This window comes from Helianthus annuus, chromosome 17, assembly GCF_002127325.2.
Source record: "Helianthus annuus cultivar XRQ/B chromosome 17, HanXRQr2.0-SUNRISE, whole genome shotgun sequence".
Classification (NCBI taxonomy): domain Eukaryota; kingdom Viridiplantae; phylum Streptophyta; class Magnoliopsida; order Asterales; family Asteraceae; genus Helianthus; species Helianthus annuus.
The window spans coordinates 4,339,631-4,363,798 of record NC_035449.2 but is presented as its reverse complement, the minus strand read 5'-3'; the positions used below and the strand labels follow the sequence as shown (position 1 = coordinate 4,363,798).

The window sequence follows — 24,168 nt, the reverse complement described above, 5'->3', positions numbered from 1 at the left end:
AGGAGAGAGTTGGTTTGGTATTGTCAAAATACCATAATCCACAAAGCAAATAATGCTCAAACAAAAAGATATGGGTGTTGTTTTCTTTGTTACTTTGCAATCACTTATGACCACCCAACCAAATGATGGTCCATATGGGTTGTCATGGATATTCGTAAATTCATTCCAATAATTAGATACCAAAACAAGTTATCTAGCAAATTTTAATATTTCGTATCGTGCAATCATGGTAAGTAGGGTGTCACATAAATGTAAATATATGCCTCAAAGTTCATAATTATTGTAACTTGTATTCGATTTAGTGGTCCATGAAGATTGCCACTTGCTAAGGGCATTTGACCTAATTTTCGTTACAAACTTTATCTTAGAAGAGATTTTGAGGTCTAGTAAATTAGATTCTTTATACCCTTAAAAAGGCGGTCCAAACATTATATCTACTCATATTTACATTCTTACCATTCTTAAATAGTAAATAATCTTTTACTAGCGTAACAAATTCTAAAAGTAAAATAAAATCTATTTTTCACGTCTTTTAGTGAATATTTGTCAACAATTAGTCACTACTCACTAGTCGATGAATTCCTTACGCTCAAATTTCCAATAGAATTTACAAATGGATTGTTAAAAGTTGATATTAGATGGCGGATATTATTGGAAAACCTCCACTTAGTGGTCTTCCGATTCTTAAAGAAATATAAAATTTAGTTAACTAAACTGGATTAACCAAAGCATTGATATGTTTAACACGGAGCTTTTAGAAGCTTCTAGCTTTAACCTTTTAAGAAAAGCTCATACTCAATAAAAACCTTGTTTGGTTGAGGGAGCTTCTACTAGTAGCGTTTAGAAGGAGCTACAAACTTTTAGGAAAACATAACTATTTTAACCTCTAAAGATAATGAACTTTTTAATGCACAAACTTTTTATATTTTTAGTTATGTCCATTTTGGTTATTTTATACATTTTATTAAAAATTTCAGCTACTCTGACAAACACCAAATATATCTAAAAAGATACAACTATTAGCTACCAGCTACCAACTTTCAGTCATCAGCTTCTAGCCAATAGCTACTTTTGCTAAACGTAACCTTATCATTGTGGTACCAAATATTATAAAAATGACTCTCTCCCAAAAATCTACTCTTAAAATCCACTGGTTGCCTTATAAGACCAAGAGTAGTGGGACGTTTTTTTTTAATTGCCCAATCACGCCCAAAAACGCTCCTTCACCGCCCCCTGTGCGTGATTGGGCATTATCTTGCAAAAAAAGCCCCTTAGCATAGTTTAAAAAACGCCGAATGGGGGGATTGTTGACCAATCACATTTGAGCTTCCATTTGCTTGGCCAATAAGATTTTTAAATGTTTTTTTTTATTTTATTTTACTACAAAAAACATAATGCCCAATAATGTCCCGTCCCCACTACACCCATTTTAGAAAACGCTCAATAATACTCCATTGCTGACTAGGCTGTCACATGACGCAAAACGTCCAAGGATGAATATTGCCCATTACACATGGTCTAAGACTCGAACCGACATCATTTTAACACGATAATCACATGGTTTAATGGAAATCTAAATACACCTTTGATTAAACTATTGTTGTATAAAAGGCTTATACTTTTTTTTCATACTACAAAAGTAAATTTCATTATCTCAACTTTCAACACATAAATTACGGTAATGTAATCTTTTCAACGCATAAAAGTTGAAACAATACATTGAACAGTCCGCCCAATACATGTTTTGAACAGGGCACCCCGCACCTTCTTCGTCTCCTCTATCATGCGTTTCTGTGTTGGCATTTATTACCCCTTGTCCCCTCTATATCTCACCTCCTCCCCACTCACCTCACCACACCTCACCACACCACAACAATGGCAATCTTCCTCAAACACTCTTCTCCTTAACACCTTTTCACGCAGAACCCTAGTTTCTGATCGTCAATAACATCTTCAAAAACACTTTTCCAACATGTGTCCAAAAAACACAACATTGGTCTAATGGAAATCTTGTGTTATTGCAGTTGGAAATTCTAGTACGAATCAAAGAAAAAGGGGGAGACCAGACCAGACGACATGAACCAGTACATATCTAACGTTTATAAACTACAATCTCATTGCAATCAACCAAACGTCGACGTTTCAACAGGCCTCAGGTTGGCATTCAACGAAAATATTCATCAGTCTTATAGTTCTGCATCTATGTTATTGGAAGATTTATCTACCCTAATCAACCATCAAGAAAATGAAATCGATCGTTATATTCAAGCACATGTAAGAACACGTTTATGGATTTAAATTCAATCCATTTGATTAGTTTTGGTCATTTTGGTAGCTTGAAATAATCAATGTTTTAAAATCCGATTCAAACTAGACGGTTGTACCGGTTGAACTGTCTGGTAGAACCAGTTAAACCGCCGGGTATACCCAGGTGAACCGTCCGATACACCTGATTAAACTGTTTCTGAGTCAAATCCGGTACGATATGAAAACCGGATTTTAGAACATTGGAAATAATTACATTTGGTATTTTGGTAGCTTGAAATAATCAATGTTTTAAAAACCGGTTCAAAACAGGCGGTTGTACCGGTCGAACCGTCTCGTAGAACCAGTTAAACCGTCAGGTACACCCAGGTGAACCATCCGATACACCTAATTAAACCGTTTCTGAGTCAAATTGGGTACGATATAAAAACCAAATTTTAAAACATTAGAAATAATTACTTTTGGTATTTTGGTAGAGCTTGAAGTAATGTTTAATTATTTTTTTTAAGGGAGAAGAGTTTAGGCGCAAGTTAGCAGAAAAGACCCAACGACACTATCATGCGCTGATCGGGTCCGCGAACGAGTCAGCGTTACGCGTAATAAGAGAAAAAGAAGCAGTGTTGGAAAAAGCGGCTCGGCGCAAAGCGGAGTTGGAGGCGAGGGCGATGCAACTCAGCGCAGAGGCGCAGGTGTGGGAGGCGAAGGCTAAGGCGAATGAGGCGGTTGCGGCCGCGTTGCAAGCGCAGCTGCAGCAGACGATGGTGGGGTGTGTGTCACAAGGTGAGGTGGTGGCGGGTGGTGATGTGGAGGATGCTGAGTCGTCTTACGTTGACCCGGAACGAGTCGTGGTGGCTCGTGGACCGGGTTGTAAGGCGTGTGGTAAACGGGTCGCATCGGTTGTGTTGTTACCGTGTCGGCATTTGTGTGTTTGTAGTGAGTGTGACGACGTCGTTCAGACTTGTCCGTTGTGTCTTTCCTTTAGAAGTTCTAGTATTGAAGTTTACATATGAAGGGTAAAAAATGTGGAGTAAATTGAGGAGGTTAAAAAAATTGTATAGTTTGAGGGAAATATATATGAAACGCAGGATTTAAATATTATTAACAGTAATTTATTTGCCTCAAATACTTTTTAATAGAAAGTGTTTAAAAATTAATTGCAGAATTTATCATACTTGTATGAAACTAGTATTGGAGCTTACGTTTTGCGGCGTGGTCATAGGAATGTGCTTGCGAGAATGTATTTGTCACATCGGATATCGATGATATATTATAGACATACAGGCTTTAATCTAAACGAAGGTAAAAAATAATCAATCAACATGGTCAAGTAACAAGTTACAAGTTAGCTTTAAACATAATGAGGTAAATAAAAATAATAATTAAGTTTGTTACATAATATATTGATTGAATGGTTAATATAGATCATATAGACTTTAATCTACATGACGGTAAAAATAAGTACTAGAAACCAAAAATGATAATTAAAAAGTTATCTTTAATTATAATATAATAAGTTAAAAAATGATAATTAAAATAAAAAAATAAACTTACGAAAAAGATTAAAAAAAAAAAAAAAAAAAAACAAATATATTTGTTAAAAATAACTTTATTAAATTCCATGTATAAATCTGTTAAAGTTAAGTGCTAGAAACGTAAATCATTTATAAAAAAGAATTAGTAGTGTTTAGGGAATTGTATGATAACTCTATTAAAGTTACGGTTTAAAAAACGTAAATTAACTAAATAAAAAGAAATAAAAAAAAATGTGACCCTAACAAATAAAGTGAAATTGACCAGTTAAGATGCTATTGTTCAAAAATAAAAATGTTATTGTATAGAATATGTTAGATGACAAAAACCATAAGTTCCACATCTTTATGAGTTATTTTATAGAATATGTTAGATGACAAAAACATAAGTTCCATATCTTTATGATTTTATATTTGTGCAAATCAATAAATTTGACAATCTTTTGTATTTTGTCGTTATTACATGGATATTCGGATGAGATATTATAGGAAAAGGGGTGTTGTCATGAAATCAGTACAACATTTTATGTAAACGACGGAATGCTTCGGTAACAATGGGGAAAATATTTAAGAATTGTAGTTGATTAGTATAAAAATGGAAGTCATGGTAGCAAATAAATCATCCAAAGTAAAATAAAATTTGGTGTTTTTATGTCTCGTCGGTAACACTTGTCGTGATCTTCTTTGAAGTCTTTGCCCACCCACGGTTGTCCCACAGATTTTTACCCGCATGATGCATAAGAATTTGTTTGTCAACCACGTTGAAAGAATTGTTGGTAATTCGTCTTTGTATATTGAGTTAATTGCCAAAATCGCCCCTGAGGTTTGAGCACATTTGCCATTTTGGTCTAAAATGACACTTTTGTACCATTTTGCCCCCCACGTTTGTAACTTTTTGCCATTTTCAACCAAACAACTAACTTAGTTTATTTTTTCTGTTAAGTTGAATGACATTTGAATGAAAATGGCAACTATAAACCACAGGGACGAAAATGGCAAATGTGCTCAAACTCTTTTTAATTTCTTTTATTTAGTTTATTTTGTCACATATATAATAAAAAAGAATATACATGCAATTTTTATATGAAAAAAATAATAGTTTTCTCACATATTTTTTATAAATTTTCATCCAACCACTAACTAAGTTAATTTTTTTCTATTAAGGCAAAGGATGTTTTAAATTTTATAAATTAATACAGAAATTAATTTCCAATTGTTTATATAGATCAATTTTATAAAAATAAATCTACTTAAACCTCTAATTTTTATAAAACTAAAATGCTTGTGACCTTATAGAAAAATGTCAAATAAACAAATATTATCATATGTACAAAGTTTTTAATTCATCTTCTACTCTTTTAAACTCGCTCCTAACGAAAAACAAAAGCCAGTGCCCCCATCAAACAACACCGTTACCAAACCTTAAAATTACCCACCAAATAGTAAGTATAATGCCATCTAATATTGTAACATCCGTCAGAATGGATATCCAAAATCCGACCCGTTTTAAAAATCGGATCCTAACCCTTGAAATTTGACCCGTTTATAAATAATATATTGATTTATTCATGTAATTGAAATTTATTTAAATTTACGAATACAAAGTTTAATTTTTTTTTGTTAATTAAGTCATTTTTTAATTAATTAATTAAGTTAATTAATTTAAAATTATTAATAAATAAATTATAAGATTTTTTTTATATAATAAAAAGATTTTGTTATAATAAAAGTTTAAATTAGCAAGTTAGTTATTTAAGGTTAATAATAACTAAGTTAGTTAAGGTTATCTTTTGTTAAGGAAATGATCAACTAAGTTAGAAAAATCAGTTAACCTAGTTTGTCATATAATAAAATTACAGGGTCCAAACTGAAAAGTTGAATCAGAAATTAGCAAAAAAGGGGGTTCCTCTTTAAGGAACCGGCCCTTGCCGGATTCGAACTCGGATCACTCGTTTCACAAACACACGTACTAACCGACCGGGCTACCGTCATCGCTGTTTATTAACTCGATCAACTAAATCTTATACGTAAATTTCGCGAATTCACCACCTTTACTCGTGCGCTTTTACAAGAAATCGCAACGCAATCAATGTGAGTATACTTGATCCCATTTTTATTTTATCACTTTTGGGTGCAACATGTATTCTATACAAAAACACGCAACGCTTGAAACTTGTTATATGCACACTCTATCCATTTTTAAACATGAAACAGTTTGATGCTTGTTAATCTCGTATGTTATGTAAGCTTTCGTGTCTATATGCTCATTAACCTGGCTGAGACTTGTTAAACTTCTGAGACTTATTAAACTTCTGAGACTTATTAAATCTCCTATGCTATAGGAGTACGCACCGCCCTTGAGTGAGTCTTGGGGTGTTTGCGTTGGAAACTTCTGAGACTTATTAAACTTCGGAGACTTATTAAACTTCTGAGACTTATTAAATCTCCTATGCTATAGGAGTACGTACCGCCCTTGAGTGAGTCTTGGGGCGTGTGCGTTGGAAACTTGAGTTTGACATATAGTGACACTGTTTCAGCATATTAGTAACTTGTATTATGTTGTTCATGTTGGATATGAGTATTTAAACTTTTTATTCTACTTTATGCTATGTATCAAACCTGTATACTCGCCAACTTTTTGTTGATGTTATTTTAATACATGTTGCAGGTTGATTAGTACAAGACTCAAAAAACAAGCTAGGATGGCTTTAGATACTCATTTTAACAATTAAACAATGTTTGAATCTATGTTTATTATTTGAAACAGTGTATTATTCATTAGTTTTAATAAAATGATTTAATTCATATTGTAACAAATAGTGTTATGTTGTTTTGAGCAATTTGTTTGTCTCATCCCGATGTTTCCGCCATCGGTTGGGGTGTGACAGATAGGTATCAGAGCCATAACTATAGAGAATTAGGTAGCATTGCCTTACTTTTGCCTAGCCTATAGTAGGAGTACTCTGATACCAGATTGGTATCAGAGCCATAACTATAGGGAATTAGGAATGCCTTGCCTAGTCTATAGTTTAAGAGCTTATTCACTATGTGTTGCTTAAAACAACTTCGTTTCTATCTTCTTTGCTTGCCTCTATTCTCTTGGACTCTTCATATACATGCCTTTCCTAAGGCTAACACAATACACACTTGGAGGCTTTGAAGACACTCTTACAACACAAACGAAATGACTCTCCAAAATAGGGGTGATTCCCACACTTGGTGATGATTTTCACTCAGCTATACTTTGATTTTTGCACGAAATCTACCCTCAAGTTAGGAGTGATATCCAAACCTTGAAGGGAGTTTTCCATTTCATATTCTAGTGGACCCTTATCTTTTGATAAGTACCAACCACATTAGGGTACGATGTTATCAAGTTAGAGGTGATACTCGCATCTTGTTAACTAGTTCCACTCTTCGATTTTCATTCTCGCCAAAGTTTCAATTTCCCAATCGACTAAGGACGTGTAGTAACTGGAAGGACAAATATCGTTAATCGCTTCTCGATGAGAGTATTTGTCTATTAGGCCAAAGCACACTTCCTTAATTGGAAAAGGACTTCGATTTACTTTGGAATAGTCTTATGTTACGTTCCGTGAGAATCCATGTTTTACGTTGAATCTCTTTTATGTTATCTCAATTTCTATGTGTTTTACATTTGAGCGTTATCCTCATTTCAAGCTAGAAGTCACAACTCACACTATTGTCGCAATCTAAAACAATTAATGACACTCTCTCGTGAACAAATTAGATTTATTATGCTTTCATCATACATGTTACTCTATGTGAAAATTCATGTCACTTTATTATGTTATCCTATGTGAAACTATTTGAAACATTATATGCTACGTGAAACTAATTGAACATTTTATACGCTATGTGAAACTAATTGAACATCTTATATGCTATGTGATGCATTCGTGAAAAAAATTTTCTTAAACAAACATTCAGTGGCGGACCCAGGAATTTTTCTATGGGGGTGCGGAACATTTTTAAAAATTTTAGGCCCCTAGGTATATGAGTAAAAAAATCGGTTCGTATCGGGTCGGGTCATGTAAAACAAACGAACATCAAACTAAATTTATATAATAATCAAAAACATGTAAACTTTGTTACAAACATAATTAAAACGTCGACGCCCTACGGGTTTTCATTTTTTGAAATCTATTCAAAACATCATTTAAAACTAAATTTTTAAGCAATTCTTTCTCTATATAACATAAGTTCATCGCTCCATAACATAATGTTTCAATTTTAATTTTCAACTATTCAAGCCTAGAAATCATAACGTTAGTTGTAATCACCCTAAAAATATATAAACAACATAATTACCCTAAAAATCATCTAAAAAACCATAAACAACGTCAAAACACACAAAATTTCAAACCTATTTAACAACTTTATTACCTTTTTTTTCTCCTATAATATCAACCAAAATCATCAAAATAACAAAGAAACTTACCCGTGTTCGGATTCCGGTTAGATTTGGTGTTAAACGACGGTGGTATGGTGGCTGATTACGGTGGTCGCCGGCTGCTGGAGAGAATTTCTAAAGGTTTTGGGCTTTAATTATTTTATTATAGTTTGAAATATTGTTGGGTTTGGTTAATGGGCTAAGACTTAGTGGGCTAGCTAGTTAGGAATTATAAGTGGGTAAATGTATGGGTATTTGGGTTAGTTAGGTATTAAAAGTTATATAATTTAGGTAGTATTTTTTTTTTAAATAAGAGTTTACAAAAAAAAAATTAAAATATAAATTGATAACACTTTTTACCTAAGGGGTGCGTTCAAGGGTGCGGTCGAAAAATCCAAGGGGTGCGGACGAAAAATTCCAAGGGGTGCGGACGGGATTTTTGACGAAATTTAACACTAAATTTTTTTTTCCCCGGGGGTGCGCCCGCCCACCTTGAAGTGGGCTTGGGTCCGCCAATGCAAACATTATAATCAAGTCTCATCTATTCCTTCTCTCGAATCTTTAGAAGTTTTCCTCTTAGATTTCGAGGACGAAATCTCCTAAAGTAGGGGAGACTGTAACATCCGTCAGAATGGATATCCAAAATCCGACCCGTTTTAAAAATCGGATCCTAACCCTTGAAATTTGACCCGATTATAAATAATATATTGATTTATTCATGTAATTGAAATTTATTTAAATTTACGAATACAAAGTTTAATTTTTTTTTGGTTAATTAAGTCATTTTTTTAATTAATTAATTAAGTTAATTAATTTAAAATTATTAATAAATAAATTATAAGATTTTTTTTATATAATAAAAAGATTTTGTTATAATAAAAGTTTAAATTAGCAAGTTAGTTATTTAAGGTTGATAATAACTAAGTTAGTTAAGGTTATCTTTTGTTAAGGAAATGATCAACTAAGTTAGGAAAATCAGTTAACCTAGTTTGTCATATAATAAAATTTCAGGGTCCAAACTGAAAAGTTGAATCAGAAATTAGCAAAAAAGGGGGTTCCTCTTTAAGGAACCGGCCCTTGCCGGATTCGAACTCGGATCACTCGTTTCACAAACACACGTACTAACCGACCGGGCTACCGTCATCGCTGTTTATTAACTCGATCAACTAAATCTTATACGTAAATTTCGCGAATTCACCACCTTTACTCGTGCGCTTTTACAAGAAATCGCAACGCAATCAATGTGAGTATACTTGATCCCATTTTTATTTTATCACTTTTGGGTGCAACATGTATTCTATACAAAAACACGCAACGCTTGAAACTTGTTATATGCACACTCTATCCATTTTTAAACATGAAACAATTTGATGCTTGTTAATCTCGTATGTTATGTAAGCTTTCGTGTCTATATGCTCATTAACCTGGCTGAGACTTGTTAAACTTCTGAGACTTATTAAACTTCTGAGACTTATTAAATCTCCTATGCTATAGGAGTACGCACCGCCCTTGAGTGAGTCTTGGGGTGTTTGCGTTGGAAACTTGTGAGACTTGTTAGACTTCTTATACTTATTTACGCACCGCCCTTGAGTGAGTCTTGGGGTGTTTGCGTTGGAAACTTCTGAGACTTATTAAACTTCTGAGACTTATTAAATCTCCTATGCTATAGGAGTACGTACCGCCCTTGAGTGAGTCTTGGGGCGTGTGCGTTGGAAACTTGAGTTTGACATATAGTGACACTGTTTCAGCATATTAGTAACTTGTATTATGTTGTTCATGTTGGATATGAGTATTTAAACTTTTTATTCTACTTTATGCTATGTATCAAACCTGTATACTCGCCAACTTTTTGTTGATGTTATTTTAATACATGTTGCAGGTTGATTAGTACAAGACTCAAGAAACAAGCTAGGATGGCTTTAGATACTCATTTTAACAATTAAACAATGTTTGAATCTATGTTTATTATTTGAAACAATGTATTATTCATTAGTTTTAATAAAATGATTTAATTCATATTGTCACAAATAGTGTTATGTTGTTTTGAGCAATTTGTTCGTCTCATCCCGATGTTTCCGTCATCGGTTGGGGTGTGACAAATATTTTGTGATAAACACTTTTCACGACGAGCTATTTTCTTGTTAAACACTCAAAAACAGAATCGAAATATTCATGTTACTTAGAGAAAGAAAACAAAGTTCTATTGAACAAAAGACAACATATAATAACCTTGATACAAAAAATTAATTTATAAAATTTAAAACATCTTTCGCCTTAATAGAAAAAAATTAACTTAGTGGATAGATGAAAATTTATAAAAAAAAAATATGTGACAAAACTATTATTTTTTTCGTATAAAAATTGCATGTATATTTTTTTTTATTATATATGTGACAAAATTAACTAAATAAAAGAAATTAAAAAGAGTTTGAGCATATTTGCCATTTTCGTCCCTGTGGTTTATATTTGCCATTTTCATCCAAATATCCTTTAACTTTACAGAAAAAATAAACTAAGTTAGTGGTTTGGATGAAAATGGCAAAAAGTTACAAACATGGGGGACAAAATGGTATAAAAATGTCATTTTGGACGAAAATGGCAAATGTACCCAAACCTGAGGGGTCATTTTGGCAATTAACTCTTGTATATTCTTGTGTAATCTCTCAACAATTTTCAACATAAATCACATTACTCGCGACCCGATCTTCGACATCACATTCACCAACGGTTTACCATTGGATCTGCCTGTTTGAATAAAATCATTCATTTTATAATGAAGTAAGACCTTCTCTTGTAAACACAACCAAAACATTTATTTGATAATATGTATTCATGTGTAGCCATAAAGATTTCTAACATCTGCGTAGAAAAAAAAAAAAAAAACGGTTGAGGTGGACAAGATCATTGAAGACATCAAGGCTCTTGGGTTTTTTTTGGATAAACCATAGAGCTAGAATGGATTTACCTGATTGGTATAATTTGTGTAATTCGTTGTCTCTTTGTTTATTAATGTTGTTTTCCCGCCTCCTCTAACGTCTTGCTAGTAGGTGGTGGTTGTTGATGAAATTTTGCCATTAAAAAAACCTATGAATTTTAAAAATATATATATTCTCATCATTAATCATCTTAATTTGCGGGTGTTGGAGAACCAAAACATCATAATCAAGAAAATATTATAAATGTATAAACATAGTTAGAGACGATTGTCGAATATCAAAATGTTGATTTCCCATCTCCACAATGTTCTCTTTTTTTCATTTTGTGAACTTTTTAATTAATTAACAAATGGTTATCTTGACAACAATGCATGCGTATAAAATACATAAATAATTTGTTTTTTTTTCAAATATTTCTATCTTTATTTTCCATTTGCTAGTGTAGGTGTACGTGTATTATCTTGTAAAAAATTCGTAAGAATAAGGGGCTGTTTGGTAGCCTCTGAATGGTCACTAAGAGGCTACCTCTTAATGGAACCATTAAGAATTTTACTAATGAGAAGGTAGAAGAATGTGACATGTGATGATTTACCATTCAGAGGTTACCTCTTAACCATTCAGACTTGAGGTTACCTCTTATTCATTCAGAGGTTTTAAACCATTAAGAGGTAGCATCTGAATGGTCATTAAGAGGCTAACAAACAGCCCCTAAGTTATCATGTAAGTTGTAAGTACACTCTAGGATGTATAAAATAGAATGCCAACGGGTTTTCCTTGTTTTTTTATTTAAACATGAAAAAAAATATGTAAAATCTTTGTTTAATACCATACCAGTATAGGGGGAGGTTCATTTGAGAAGACATTTAATGTGAGAATAAAAAGAAGAAAAGACATATTAGTAAAATACTATTTCATTTATAACTCATATCATTAGTTTTTCTCTCTTTAATTAATTAATCAACTAATCATTAATTATCTTACATATAATCTACAAAACCTACACATATCAAAATTTTCCTACATATACCCTACACATTATAGAATTTTTTCCTACACAGTCGAAATTTATCATACACACCTCGAAATATATCTTACACAACTCGTAATTTATCCTACACAACTAGTAATTTATTCTACACTTTAAATTAAGTTGTTTTTTTAATTTGAAAATAAAAATATTTTGAAAAGAAGTTACAAATTTAATTTAGTTAGTTATTAAAAAGAAAGAATACAAATTAATGATTTATGTAAGTTTTCCAATATACCCTTAGGGTGAGAGGGGCACTCCCCTTTTAGGGGAGTCTCTTCTCTTACGCACACCCAATCAGCTTATGGCTTATGCTGCCCCTCTCTTGCGCACACCCAATCAGCTTATGCCACGTCAACTCCCCTCACACCCCAATTTGATGGCGGCACTCCTCTCTTAGGGGACTTGCTTTTTTATTTTTTATTTTTTGTTTTTTTATTTGTTGTAATTATGCATGTTTATAAATTAAAAAAAATATTAATAAAAATTAAATAAAATTTAATAAAAGACATTTCATTAAATTAAAAATAAAAATTACATTCAAACTAGAAAAATAAAAATTACATTCAACCTAAAAAAATAAAAATTACATTCAAACTAGAAAAATATAAAAACAAACTACTCGTCGTCGAAACTCACTTTAAGGTGAGGTAGATCTAAACGTCCGAGATGCTCAACGAGATCGTGTTTTAGTCTCCAATGCGTTTCTTCGTCAATGAGCTCGCTATAAGCTGTATCATCGAAGACGGGTTCGACCGGAGGATCTTGAATGTGTACCGGTGCTATCGCCTTTCCGTCGTCTTTTATAATCATGTTATGTAAAATAAGGCATCGGACGCATCGGACGATTTTGTATTCCCCACTTGACCTTTACACACCAAACGCCCGTTCCACATCTTTTCTTGCGGCCTCGTGTTGCCTCATGAACTTTTTTTCATTCGGGATGTGAGGATATGGAAAAGACTTCACAAACACGGACCAGCTAGGGTAGATCCCATCGCTTGACGATGAATCTTTATCGTCGGGAAAGTCGGGCAGGGGAGAAAAAAACGGAACTTGGAATCCATTTTTCTTAAAGATTGGTTAAAAAAATTAGATGAGTTGAATGGGTAAGAGTTGTTTTGGGTTTGAAAAATAAAAAGGTTAAAGAGGTAGTATTATAGGGTTAGGATTTTTTTTTATAATACATAACGGCTATATAGCCGTTAACATTCAAATCTTCATCGGTGAACAAGCTCCGACCCACCTCGCCGAATTCGGTCCCCGCCTTGATGGCGCCGGTGTTCCCGAGCGGGGACTTCGGTCACCGCATGGGGTCATCGAGAGTGCCCCGTACACCCTTATATTAAAATTAAATGTAAATATTAAATCAAGTAAAATGAAGCATTATTATTGGTTGGAATTTCTTCTTTTTTCTTCTTAAAAAAAATTATTCTCATTTGAACCCTCCACTACCAGTATAAAATGTCAACGGAATATTTAATTAGATTAGAATATTATAAACAAAACTCTTATTCTAACTTAATTTGCCTTTATAAATGAATAAGAAAATGGTGATTTGAACAGAATATCTAATATATTTTTTTATTAAGAAAGATGTGTTTTTTGCATGTATATTTAACGATATTTTTTTATGGCAACACCTGCTTCTACTCTGTTACATCGATAATTCTAAATTATTTATTTTTCTTTTCTTTAAAAGGTATGAGCCTTTAACAAGTGGACGAGCCTACACGGGCAATTGAACGATATCTAAATACAATATAAATCAAAAAATACAGTTTTGATTTCTATTGTATTGAAACCAAAATCAAACGGCAACAACTGGATCAAAATGGACATGAGGATTGACTTCTTTCCTTACAGGCGTAAACCTATACGCAAAAATAGATCGAAATTAATCGAGAACAAATCAAATAAGAACATATCAATAGTAACACATGTAATGTGATCACCATTACATACTAAACTAACATACATATCAAATGGAATCACCAAGAAATACATTAAAGCATTATTGTTAATTGAAGGGGTAAGGTCCCAAAAACCTCATAAAAAGGATTTGAGACTATACTACAAACTGGCCTTTCAACCTTTTAACCTTGCGCGACCGCGCATTGGTCTCACAAAAGGGAGAAAGTAATCAACAAGCTATGGTCGCGCGCCCAAAGGAAAGCATAAAATCCTTGCGCCTTCTTCCATTAGCAAAGGATTAAAATCCTAAAGATCAATACTTCCGCCCAAATATCCAAACTTGGATATCATTTTACCCAGACTTGGGATTTATTCATCTGTGTCCACACAGTAAGGTGTCACACTAGATTACAGCAGTAATCTTCTAGAAAAAATATGATCGTGCACCACCCAGACGGGTATAACCGTCTGGACACGTGTCATTACCACAAGCATCCCTGAAATCACAACAAAAGCATGCAATTGGAGAATGATCTCCACTTAAATCACTTTCCACGTGGCAATCCCCCAGCCATAGATCAAACCACGATCCGTGTGCATTCACATCGGATCGAGGTTACTTAACGTGGAATTAAAGAACTTAACGGAAGGAAATATAACCGCTACGGCGTTAGCATCTTCCGTCATCTTTTCAATAACAGGTTTTCCCTCCCAAACTACCGGTTATAAATTGGAGAACTGTTCAGGTATAAACTCAGATCACATTCACCTCACAAATACTTTATCTTCTCCATAACCAATACTTATTCTCACACTGGAGTCGGGTCAAGGAGAGAACCCTCTTCTCCCCTTGGCGAGGCTAACGGTGCTCTGTTTTGCAGAATCACCGGAGAAGAAGTTCGACAGCAACTGAATCAACCGAGAGAGAGCTAACCCTTTTATGCGGAATCAAACCCCCTAGATATCTCGGTTCCGACCATTTATCTAGTGTTTCTTCATTGGCGCCCACCGTTTTCTCAGTTTTCCTAGTTTCTACCTCGTTTTGATTCAGTTCATTCCATTTTTCTGTTTTTGCACATGGCAGAAAATTCATCTTCTCACCGACAAACTGGTCCTCGACCAAACATCGGAAACAATTTCCAAATAGAAGGATCCCCAGAACATTGGGTTAACAGATGCCAAGCTGCTTTAAACACAATCGTGATGCAAATCACCAGATCTGATTTCCCAAACGTCAGATCTGGTGAAGAAATCAACACTACAGAATTGGACCCATCAACCCCACCTCGGGGGGACGTCCAATCCAGCCAGTACAGAGATAGCAGTTATCAGAAACAAATACACATGGTTCAAGGAGGTCCGTCACGAAGACCAAATAAACGAAACTATGATCAACATTGGAGAGAACAGCAAGTCGTGTTCCCTGTTGTTCCTGGGGGCCCTCAGGAAGAACGACCAGTGATTATCACCGGTATTTTTGGTCATTACCGAACGGACTATATGTTCATAGATCCAGGTAGCTCGATGGACATCATATACGAACAGTGTTTAAACAGCTCGATTCAGAAGATAAAGCACGTTTGGAACCGGTCGATTTTCCCCTCACCGGATTCTGTAATGAAGCTGTATTCCCATTAGGGCAAATCGCTTTCCCGGTGACTTTATCAGATGGCAAACATTCACGAACAGTTACAGTCAATTTCATGGTCATGCCAGCAACATCACGACATGATGTTTTGCTCGGGAGAAGGTCACAAAGAGAATTCAGCATGATCACTTCCATTCCACATGCTGCTTGTGGATTTTCGACAGAAACCGGCGTTGCAATTCTCTATTCAAGCAAAGAAGTCATGTCCGTGGACGACGAACCACCAGCAAAGGTAGTTAAACCTTCGGCACCAAACGAACCAGAGAAATGGGTTCTGAACAACGAATACCCAGAGCAGACCATTCTGTTAGGACAAGCCATTTCACCAGCAACACGCATACAACTAAAAGAATTGTTGTTTAACAACAAAGATATATTTGCCTGGTGCCCAGCAGACATGACTGGAGTTCCACGCGACATCGCGCAACATTGTCTAAACATCAAACCATCAGTAGAACCTGTTGCTCAGGGGAGGCGCAGCTTCAGTGAAGAAAAAGCAAAAGCGATGGATGAGCAAGTGACAGACTTACTCAATGCGGGAATCTTGCGCGAAGTAAAATACCATACATGGGTTGCCAACCCAGTGATGGTACAAAAACATAGCGGCGGATGGAGAATGTGTGTCGATTTCAAGGACCTAAACAAAGCATGCCCCAAAGATTGCTACGCACTCCCAGAGATAGACAAAAAAGTCGACTCTCTGGCATCATTCAGATGGAAATGCTTTCTCGACTGTTATAAGGGTTATCACCAGGTCCAGATGAAAAAAGAAGACGAAGACAAAACCGCGTTCCGCACAGATAAAGGCATCTACTGCTACACGAAAATGCCGTTTGGTTTGCGCAACGCAGGCGCAACTTATCAACGCCTAATGGACACAGTCTTTAGCGAGGATATTGGCAAAACTGTCGAAGTATACATGGATGACCTCGTCATCATGAGCCATGAAGAAGAGACAATGCTCGACAATATCCAGCGCACGGTCGATTCCTTACGTAGCGTGAACTTAAAACTTAACCCAACAAAATGCTCCTTCGGCATGGAAGAAGGAAAATTTTTGGGTTTTATAGTTACAAGAGACGGCTTTAAGGTCAATCCAGAAAAAGTGCAGGCCATCCAGCTAATGCCGTCACCTGCAACAGTCAAAGAAATGCAAAGGCTCGCCGGACGATTAGCAGCTCTGAACAGATTCTTGGCTAATCATGCGGCAAAATCTTATCCATTTATCAGTACGCTGCGAAACTGCGGAAAGAAGACTCCTTTTCAATGGACACCTGAAGCAGAAGCAGCATTCAAACAAATGAAAGAATGTTTAATTCAGCTACCAACACTGACCGCGCCAAAAGAAAAAGAACCGTTAATCTTATATCTGTCAGCCGCGGAAGTAGCGGTAGGCGCAGTATTAATGGTAGAACGGGAAAATATCCAGACTCCAATCTACTATATCAGCAAAATGCTCACTGGCCCCGAAACTCGTTACTCAATGATAGAGAAATTGGTTCTAGCGTTAATACACGCATCCAGACGCTTGCGCAGGTACTTCTCATGCCATGTCATCACAGTTCTCACGAATTATCATTTAGGCCAAATCTTGTCAAAGCCTGACGTGGCGGGAAGATTGGCTAAATGGGCCATTGAGCTGGGAGGTTACAACATTTTTTACAGACCAAGACCCGCAATCAAAGGGCAAGTTCTAGCAGACTTCGCCACTGAAGTTCCCATCTATAAAATACAAGAATGTGAGGCAATCCAGAACCCAACACCTGTTTTCGACGACAGAGTCTGGACCTTACACACAGATGGTGCTTCCAATGATGATGGAGCAGGAGCAGGCCTCCGATTAGTCAGTCCGGATAATCACGAACTTACATATGCAATACGATTAGATTTCCAAAGTACCAACAATGAAGCAGAATACGAAGCATTTTTAGCAGGTCTCCGTCTAGCACTCAAAATGGGGGCAAGAAACCTTGAAGCCAACGTTGACTCAAAGCTAATAGCTGAACAAGTTAACGGTCGTTATGATGCGAAGGGGGAAGCTATGGCGTTATACCTTGAACAAGCGCGGATGTTAATCAGCCAATTTCAAACATTCAAAGTCAATCACATAAACAAAAGCGAGAACAAGCACGCTGGCGCGCTAAGCAAGTTAGCTGCTACCAGCTTTAAGCACTTAGCAAAGGAGGTACGCATAGAGGTATTATCCAACCCTTCCATTCATCTCAAGCAAGTAAGCGTCATAGAAATGGGAGATCCATCCTGGATGTCTCCAATTATATTGTACCTTCAACACGGAAAACTTCCGGAAGGAAAGGCAGAAGCCCGAAAAATACAACACAAAGCAATAAACTACGAGATGGCGGATGGCGCCCTTTATCGAAAATCATTCATGGGCCCATTACTACGTTGTGTTGATAAAACGGACGCCCAATACCTAGTCAGAGAAATCCACAAAGGATTATGCGGGATACACGCGGGACCGCGCATGGTCGTGGCAAAAATAATGAGCGCCGGATACTACTGGCCAGGAATGCACATGGACGCAGTTGATCTTTTAAGAAGATGCGAGGCATGTCAACGCCACGCACCAAAGACACTCCGACCCAAAAACCCACTAATTCCCGTTACTTCCGCCTGGCCATTCCAACAGTGGGGCATTGATCTTGTTGGCCCATTTCCTGACGCGCCGAGTGCAGTAAAATTCATCATCGTCGCGGTGGACTACTTCACAAAATGGGTGGAAGCTAAAGCTTTAGCCTCAACAACAGCAATGGTAATCCGCAAATTTATATGGGAACATATCATTTGCAGATTTGGGTTACCATTGCGCATTATTTCCGACAATGGTACAAACTTCGCCGTGGAAGACCTTCAAAAATGGTTCAAAGAAATGAAAATCGAGCACAGCTTTGCCTCCGTTGCGCATCCACAAGCGAACGGTCAGGTAGAAAGCGTAAACAAACAAATCGTTGACGGCATAAAAGCGCGACTTGGGACAGCGCGCAGAGGGTGGGTTGACGAACTTCCCAGCATCCTTTGGGCGCATCGAACAATGCCAAAGACTAGCACCGGAGAAACTCTGTTCAGTCTAGTCTATGGGTCCGAGGCTGTCATTCCAGCTGAGATTGGTTTACCATCACCGCGCATGTTAGCCATGGAAAAACAGAGCAATGAACAAGAGCGAAGAATGGATTTGGATCTTCTGGAAGAGAGGCGCGAGAACGCTGCCATAACGGAAGCAAGGTACAAATCCAAGCTCGAAAAATATTACAATGCGCGCGTGCGTGTTTGCACCTTTGTCCCCGGCGATTTTGTCTTACGCGACAACGAGGCGTCAAACGCCGAAAAGCCCGGCAAATTAGCGCCAAGGTGGGAAGGACCATACGTCATTAACGAGGTCTTAGGCAAGGGGGCATATACCCTAAAGAGGATCGATGGGACCCTAGTTCCCCGCACCTGGAACGCACAACAGTTGCGCAGGTGTTACATATGAACCAAGTCTACAAAAGCGGAAAGAACATACAGGCAATGTATTTCTTTATTATGTCTTGTATCACAAGCCTTGCGCTTTTATCAATACAAACAACATTTTACTTACATCACTATTTATTACAAGTTGCATGTAATTTCTTTGGGTCGCGCGAAAACGATATGGTCAAACATTGTACACCTCATGAACAGTCTAAAAACAAACAAGCTGTTGTGCCTTTTAGACAAACGTTCACACATGAGCACAATACCATCCCTCATTCGCCTTACCTATCCAAAAGTAATTATACACATGCAACATATTGTAATCCACACATACAAGAATTAAACCCTACGGGAATAGAAGTATATCACAATATACATCATCAAAAAAGTGTAACATAAATACTTAACAAGATCATAGCAATGATATTTAAAAATTTTTTTCCAATAGCTTACAAAAAGCATTTAACAAAAGACAAAAACTGGTCCTAAGGTTAAACACCTAACCAGCACCGGAATCATCATCAGCAACAAACACCTGCTCACTCAGACGAATTTTCCGGCGTCGATACACTAACCGGCATTCTCCTTTTTGAAGCATCGGGAACCGAGCCATCAACCCATCGACATCCAACACAATATTAGCTCCAGCAGCAACATCAGTATGCTGAAGAACCTTGCAATCAGAATCAACAACCACCGGAGAAGCAGGTTCGACCAACTTCTTTACCGGAATAGCAGTAAGTGGTGGTGAACGAGAAAGAAGTACGAGACCTTCAGCAGCCTCATACACCCTGAGAACATCCAGCAAGAGACGAGTGTGGTAAGAACGTTTCATCCTTTTTGATAAGAATCAACTAGGAAGACAAGGTATCTCGAAAATACATATATATATAAAGAAGAACTCAACCTCGAGAAAGGAGAAACATATCATTAACTGTCAGAATTACATCACATCCAAACGGCGCTACAGGAACCAGGGTCATTTTCTCATTAATGAAGTCTGACAAAGCGCCAATACAAATCTCAAGATCAAAGATAAAACACCCACTCTTACTGACAGGTGACGTCATTACGTGTCAGAGCATGATTACAAAGTCACATTTTTTCCTTTTCCAACAAAATAAAGCTTCCAAGAGAAGATTTCTTATTTTTTCGCGCCCAAAAAGCATTTCTCTCTCTTAAGTCCAGTGCTCCACTTATTTGCATAAGTACAACACTAGACTGAGGGTACTTGAAGGGGTAAGGTCCCAAAAACCTCATAAAAAGGATTTGAGACCATACCACAAACTGGCCTTTCAACCTTTTAACCTTGCGCGGCCGCGCATTGGTCTCACAAAAGGGAGAAAGTAATCAACAAGCTATGGTCGCGCGCCCAAAGGAAAGCATAAAATCCTTGCGCCTTCTTCCATTAGCAAAGGATTAAAATCCTAAAGATCAATACTTCCGCCCAAATATCCAAACTTGGATATCATTTTACCCAGACTTGGGATTTATTCATCTGTGTCCACACAGTAAGGTGTCACACTAGATTACAGCAGTAATCTTCTAGAAAAAATATGATCGTGCACCACCCAGACGGTTATAACCGTCTGGACACGTGTCATTACCACAAGCATCCCTGAAATCACAACAAAAGCATGCAATTGGAGAATGATCTCCACTTAAATCACTTTCCACGTGGCAATCCCCCAGCCATAGATCAAACCACGATCTGTGTGCATTCACATCGGATCGAGGTTACTTAACGTGGAATTAAAGAACTTAACGGAAGGAAATATAACCGCTACGGCGTTAGCATCTTCCGTCATCTTTTCAATAACAGGTTTTCCCTCCCAAACTCCCGGTTATAAATTGGAGAACTGTTCAGGTATAAACTCAGATCACATTCACCTCACAAATACTTTATCTTATCCATAACCAATACTTATTCTCACACCGGAGTCGGGTCAAGGAGAGAACCCTCTTCTCCCCTTGGCGAGGCTAACGGTGCTCTGTTTTGCAGAATCACCGGAGAAGAAGTTCGGCAACAACTGAATCAACCGAGAGAGAGCTAACCCTTTTATGCGGAATCAAACCCCCTAGATATCTCGGTTCCGACCATGTATCTAGTGTTTCTTCATTAATATAGTATATCGTAATCAACAATACATACATTACACTAAGAATATACATGGTGTATGATACAACAATGCATAACTAACGTGTAATAAGAAAAACACATGAGGTGTAATCATAAATCTTATGTTATTTAGAGTTGGCATGTTTGTAAATGAGTCGAGCTGAGTCAAGGTAAGCTCACTCATATAACACATTAATTTTAATGTTTATATGTTATAACTCAAATACTAGTCCAATGTTATTCTTTCTAACCCCAAGTTTTACATCAACCTAAGCTTGTTGGCTCATATTGAATTTATTTATAAATTTTGCATTTATGTTAAAGAGTATTATTATTTATTAATGTTTTTAAAAAATAAACGAGCTGTATCGAGCTTTTTACGGCTTGAATTCAAATTTTTTTCTTATACCTTGTTAAAAATAAATGAGATGAATTAAGCTAGCTAATTTAACTTCAAGTCTGCGCCCGAGATCAGGTGGCTCAACTCACCTCCTGTTTAGAATGAGATGAATTAAGCTTAGCTAATTTAACTTCAAGTATGCGCCCGAGATCAGGTGGCTCAACTCACCTCCTGTTTAGAAAGAGGTAGTCTTGTTGGTTGTACTAGAGATGTTTTTTTTTTTTATTTGTGTGTGTTTTCCATATGGTGTTGTATTTCTTTTATGGAAATTGACATTAATAGTTTGTCTTGATATCTTAACCATGTTGCATCACAAGCATCTTTCCATGATCAAGATTCTCTTTTCTTGATGTAATCATACAATGACACCCTAATTTCACCCATTTTCTTAGTTCTTACTCCCTTTGTCTACAAATTATATGCATGTTTTTTGGTTTGACCAACATTAGATATACTTAAAGCAAATAGAATAAATAAAACATCATACGTATAATAGTTGAGCATGGAGAGATTTTGTTTGCTGGTTATAATTATATTAAGAGTAAAATGCAATTTGTCATCCTGTGGTTTGGTCCAAATCGCATAAAAACATCCTATTTTTTCACATTTTGTTGAATGAAACCCTGAGGTGTGCATTTCATCTTTCCTTGCCTCGTACCGTTAGACAACCGTTAGTTTTAGGGATATACTTGTTTTTTCACCATCGAAGCTTCATCGCCACTCTTTTCCTACACCCTTATCTTTAGCACTTCATTCTTCGACGCCCCAATTTTTACCAAACGATCTCCATCTTCGTCTTCCACTGGCGAACACCAAATCCATCGGCAAACATTATCACTCCAGCCACCGGTATGGTCAAAAAAGCACCGCAACCGTGGAGTTTACTATAGAGGTTCAAAACGATTCAGTCCATGGTACATATATAACATCTATAGTATATAATGAAAGAAACCAACTTTGGGACACGTGTCATCATATTAGGCCATGTCTTATAGATAATTATTATTTTAATTTAATCTTTTTTAATTAATTATAGATAATCCTCCTGATAAATATTATTTAGTTTAATTATTACTTTTATATTTATCTATTTAATTCAAATTCAAACTTAGTTATCTAATTTGTTATTAGAGTAAATTACAATTTTGACCCCTGTAGCTATATCACTTTTACCCTTTTAGCCCCAAAAGAAATTTTTTAACATCTGAGCCCTCAACGTCTATTTTTCTAACCCTTTTGGACCCCAACGTCTTTTTTTCTAACCCTTTTGGCCCCTAAAAGTAAATGGATGGGGTTAGTGTTAGGGGCCAAAAGGGTTAGAAAAAAAAACACGTTGGGGGCTCAGATGTTAAAAGATTTATTTTTTGGCTAAAAGGGTAAAAGTGATATAACCACAGGGGTCAAAATCGTAATTTACTCTTGATATTAACTATATATTTGAACGTTTTGTTTAATTTGATATCAAATAGATTTTACGAAACTTAAAATAAAATTAACTAATATTATTTATCATTTCTACGTTTACAAGTTTTAAATAAATGGTTAAATTTATTGAGACTTCGTTACATTTACAAGTTTTAAATTAAAAGGTTAAATTTAAAATATTGTTCTAAAATTTAAATTGTTAATTTAAGATGTTTTTAAATAAAACAAATTATTTATCACGAAAACCAAACTTTGTATTAATATATGAAATATTTTTATTTTCATTACTAAAAAAATTATATATTTTTTTATTATTTAGTATAGAAAATTACATTTATTCAACTATGTAATAAATGAGGTTTTTTAAAGATGTATTATTTTATTATTTGGTAAACAATATTACATTATTCAACCCGTGTAATACACGTGGTTTTAAAGATATAAATTTATTATTTGGTATATAAAATTAAATTTATTCAACCCGTACAATATGGTTCTTATAGATATAACTTTTATTATTTAATATATAAAATTATATTTATTCAACCCATGCAATAAAGAAGGTTTTTAAAGATATATTGTTTTATTATTTAGTATACAAAATTCATTTATTCGACCCGTGTATTACACGGGGTTATAACCTAGTATTTATATGATCTTAAAGAGGAATGTCGGTGGACATTCCTCTTTAACCCCTCAAAGTTTTTTTCAAAGTTCATTTTTACCCCTTAGACATTGCTTTTTGACATTCAAGTTTTTCAACTTTCATTTTCATCCCTTTTTTAGGTCCTTTAGTTTAGGCAATGTAATTTTCAACCCCCTAACTTTTTGTAAACTTTATAAAATGTCACTTTGACCCCATCGAGAGTATATATATTCTGTTTTTTTCTTAATACACTCGGTCGTTAACTTAAAAAAAAATTGTTGTGTGCTTATTTTTATGTACGTATTGGTATAAAAAAAATGTATTGGTCTACGTTTCGATGAAAAAAATTGTTTGAAAACAAGTCGGATAAA

The 24,168-nt window shown here is 35.6% G+C and overlaps 2 protein-coding genes across 2 annotated transcripts; both read left to right on the top strand.

Moving 5' to 3' along the window:
- The first annotated feature begins 1,725 nt into the window (after nt 1-1,725).
- LOC110921693 (BOI-related E3 ubiquitin-protein ligase 1) lies at nt 1,726-3,388 on the top strand. The gene is made up of 2 exons (XM_022166045.2): nt 1,726-2,274; nt 2,775-3,388. Exons 1-2 carry the CDS (start codon nt 2,077-2,079, stop codon nt 3,273-3,275), a joined length of 699 nt encoding a protein of 232 aa, XP_022021737.1. The 5' UTR covers nt 1,726-2,076; the 3' UTR covers nt 3,276-3,388.
- Nucleotides 3,389-15,162: 11,774 nt separating this feature from the next.
- On the top strand, nt 15,163-19,226 carry LOC110923611. The gene is made up of 3 exons (XM_035986955.1): nt 15,163-15,556; nt 15,631-18,382; nt 18,545-19,226. The coding sequence occupies exons 1-3, from the start codon at nt 15,163-15,165 to the stop codon at nt 19,224-19,226; spliced, it is 3,828 nt and encodes a 1,275-aa protein (XP_035842848.1).
- The last annotated feature ends 4,942 nt before the right edge of the window (nt 19,227-24,168 follow it).

What these genes read in the sequence shown, in the direction of transcription:
- LOC110921693 (XM_022166045.2), top strand. Translation starts at nt 2,077, where the DNA reads ATGAACCAGTACATATCTAACGTTTATAAACTACAATCTCATTGCAAT. An exon ending in ATCGTTATATTCAAGCACAT is followed by an intron (nt 2,275 to 2,774) that starts GTAAGAACACGT and finishes ATTTTTTTTAAG; the next exon opens with GGAGAAGAGTTTAGGCGCAA.
- LOC110923611 (XM_035986955.1), top strand. Translation starts at nt 15,163, where the DNA reads ATGGCAGAAAATTCATCTTCTCACCGACAAACTGGTCCTCGACCAAAC. An exon ending in ACGACCAGTGATTATCACCG is followed by an intron (nt 15,557 to 15,630) that starts GTATTTTTGGTC and finishes ATATACGAACAG; the next exon opens with TGTTTAAACAGCTCGATTCA. An exon ending in TCCGCCTGGCCATTCCAACA is followed by an intron (nt 18,383 to 18,544) that starts GTGGGGCATTGA and finishes TATCATTTGCAG; the next exon opens with ATTTGGGTTACCATTGCGCA.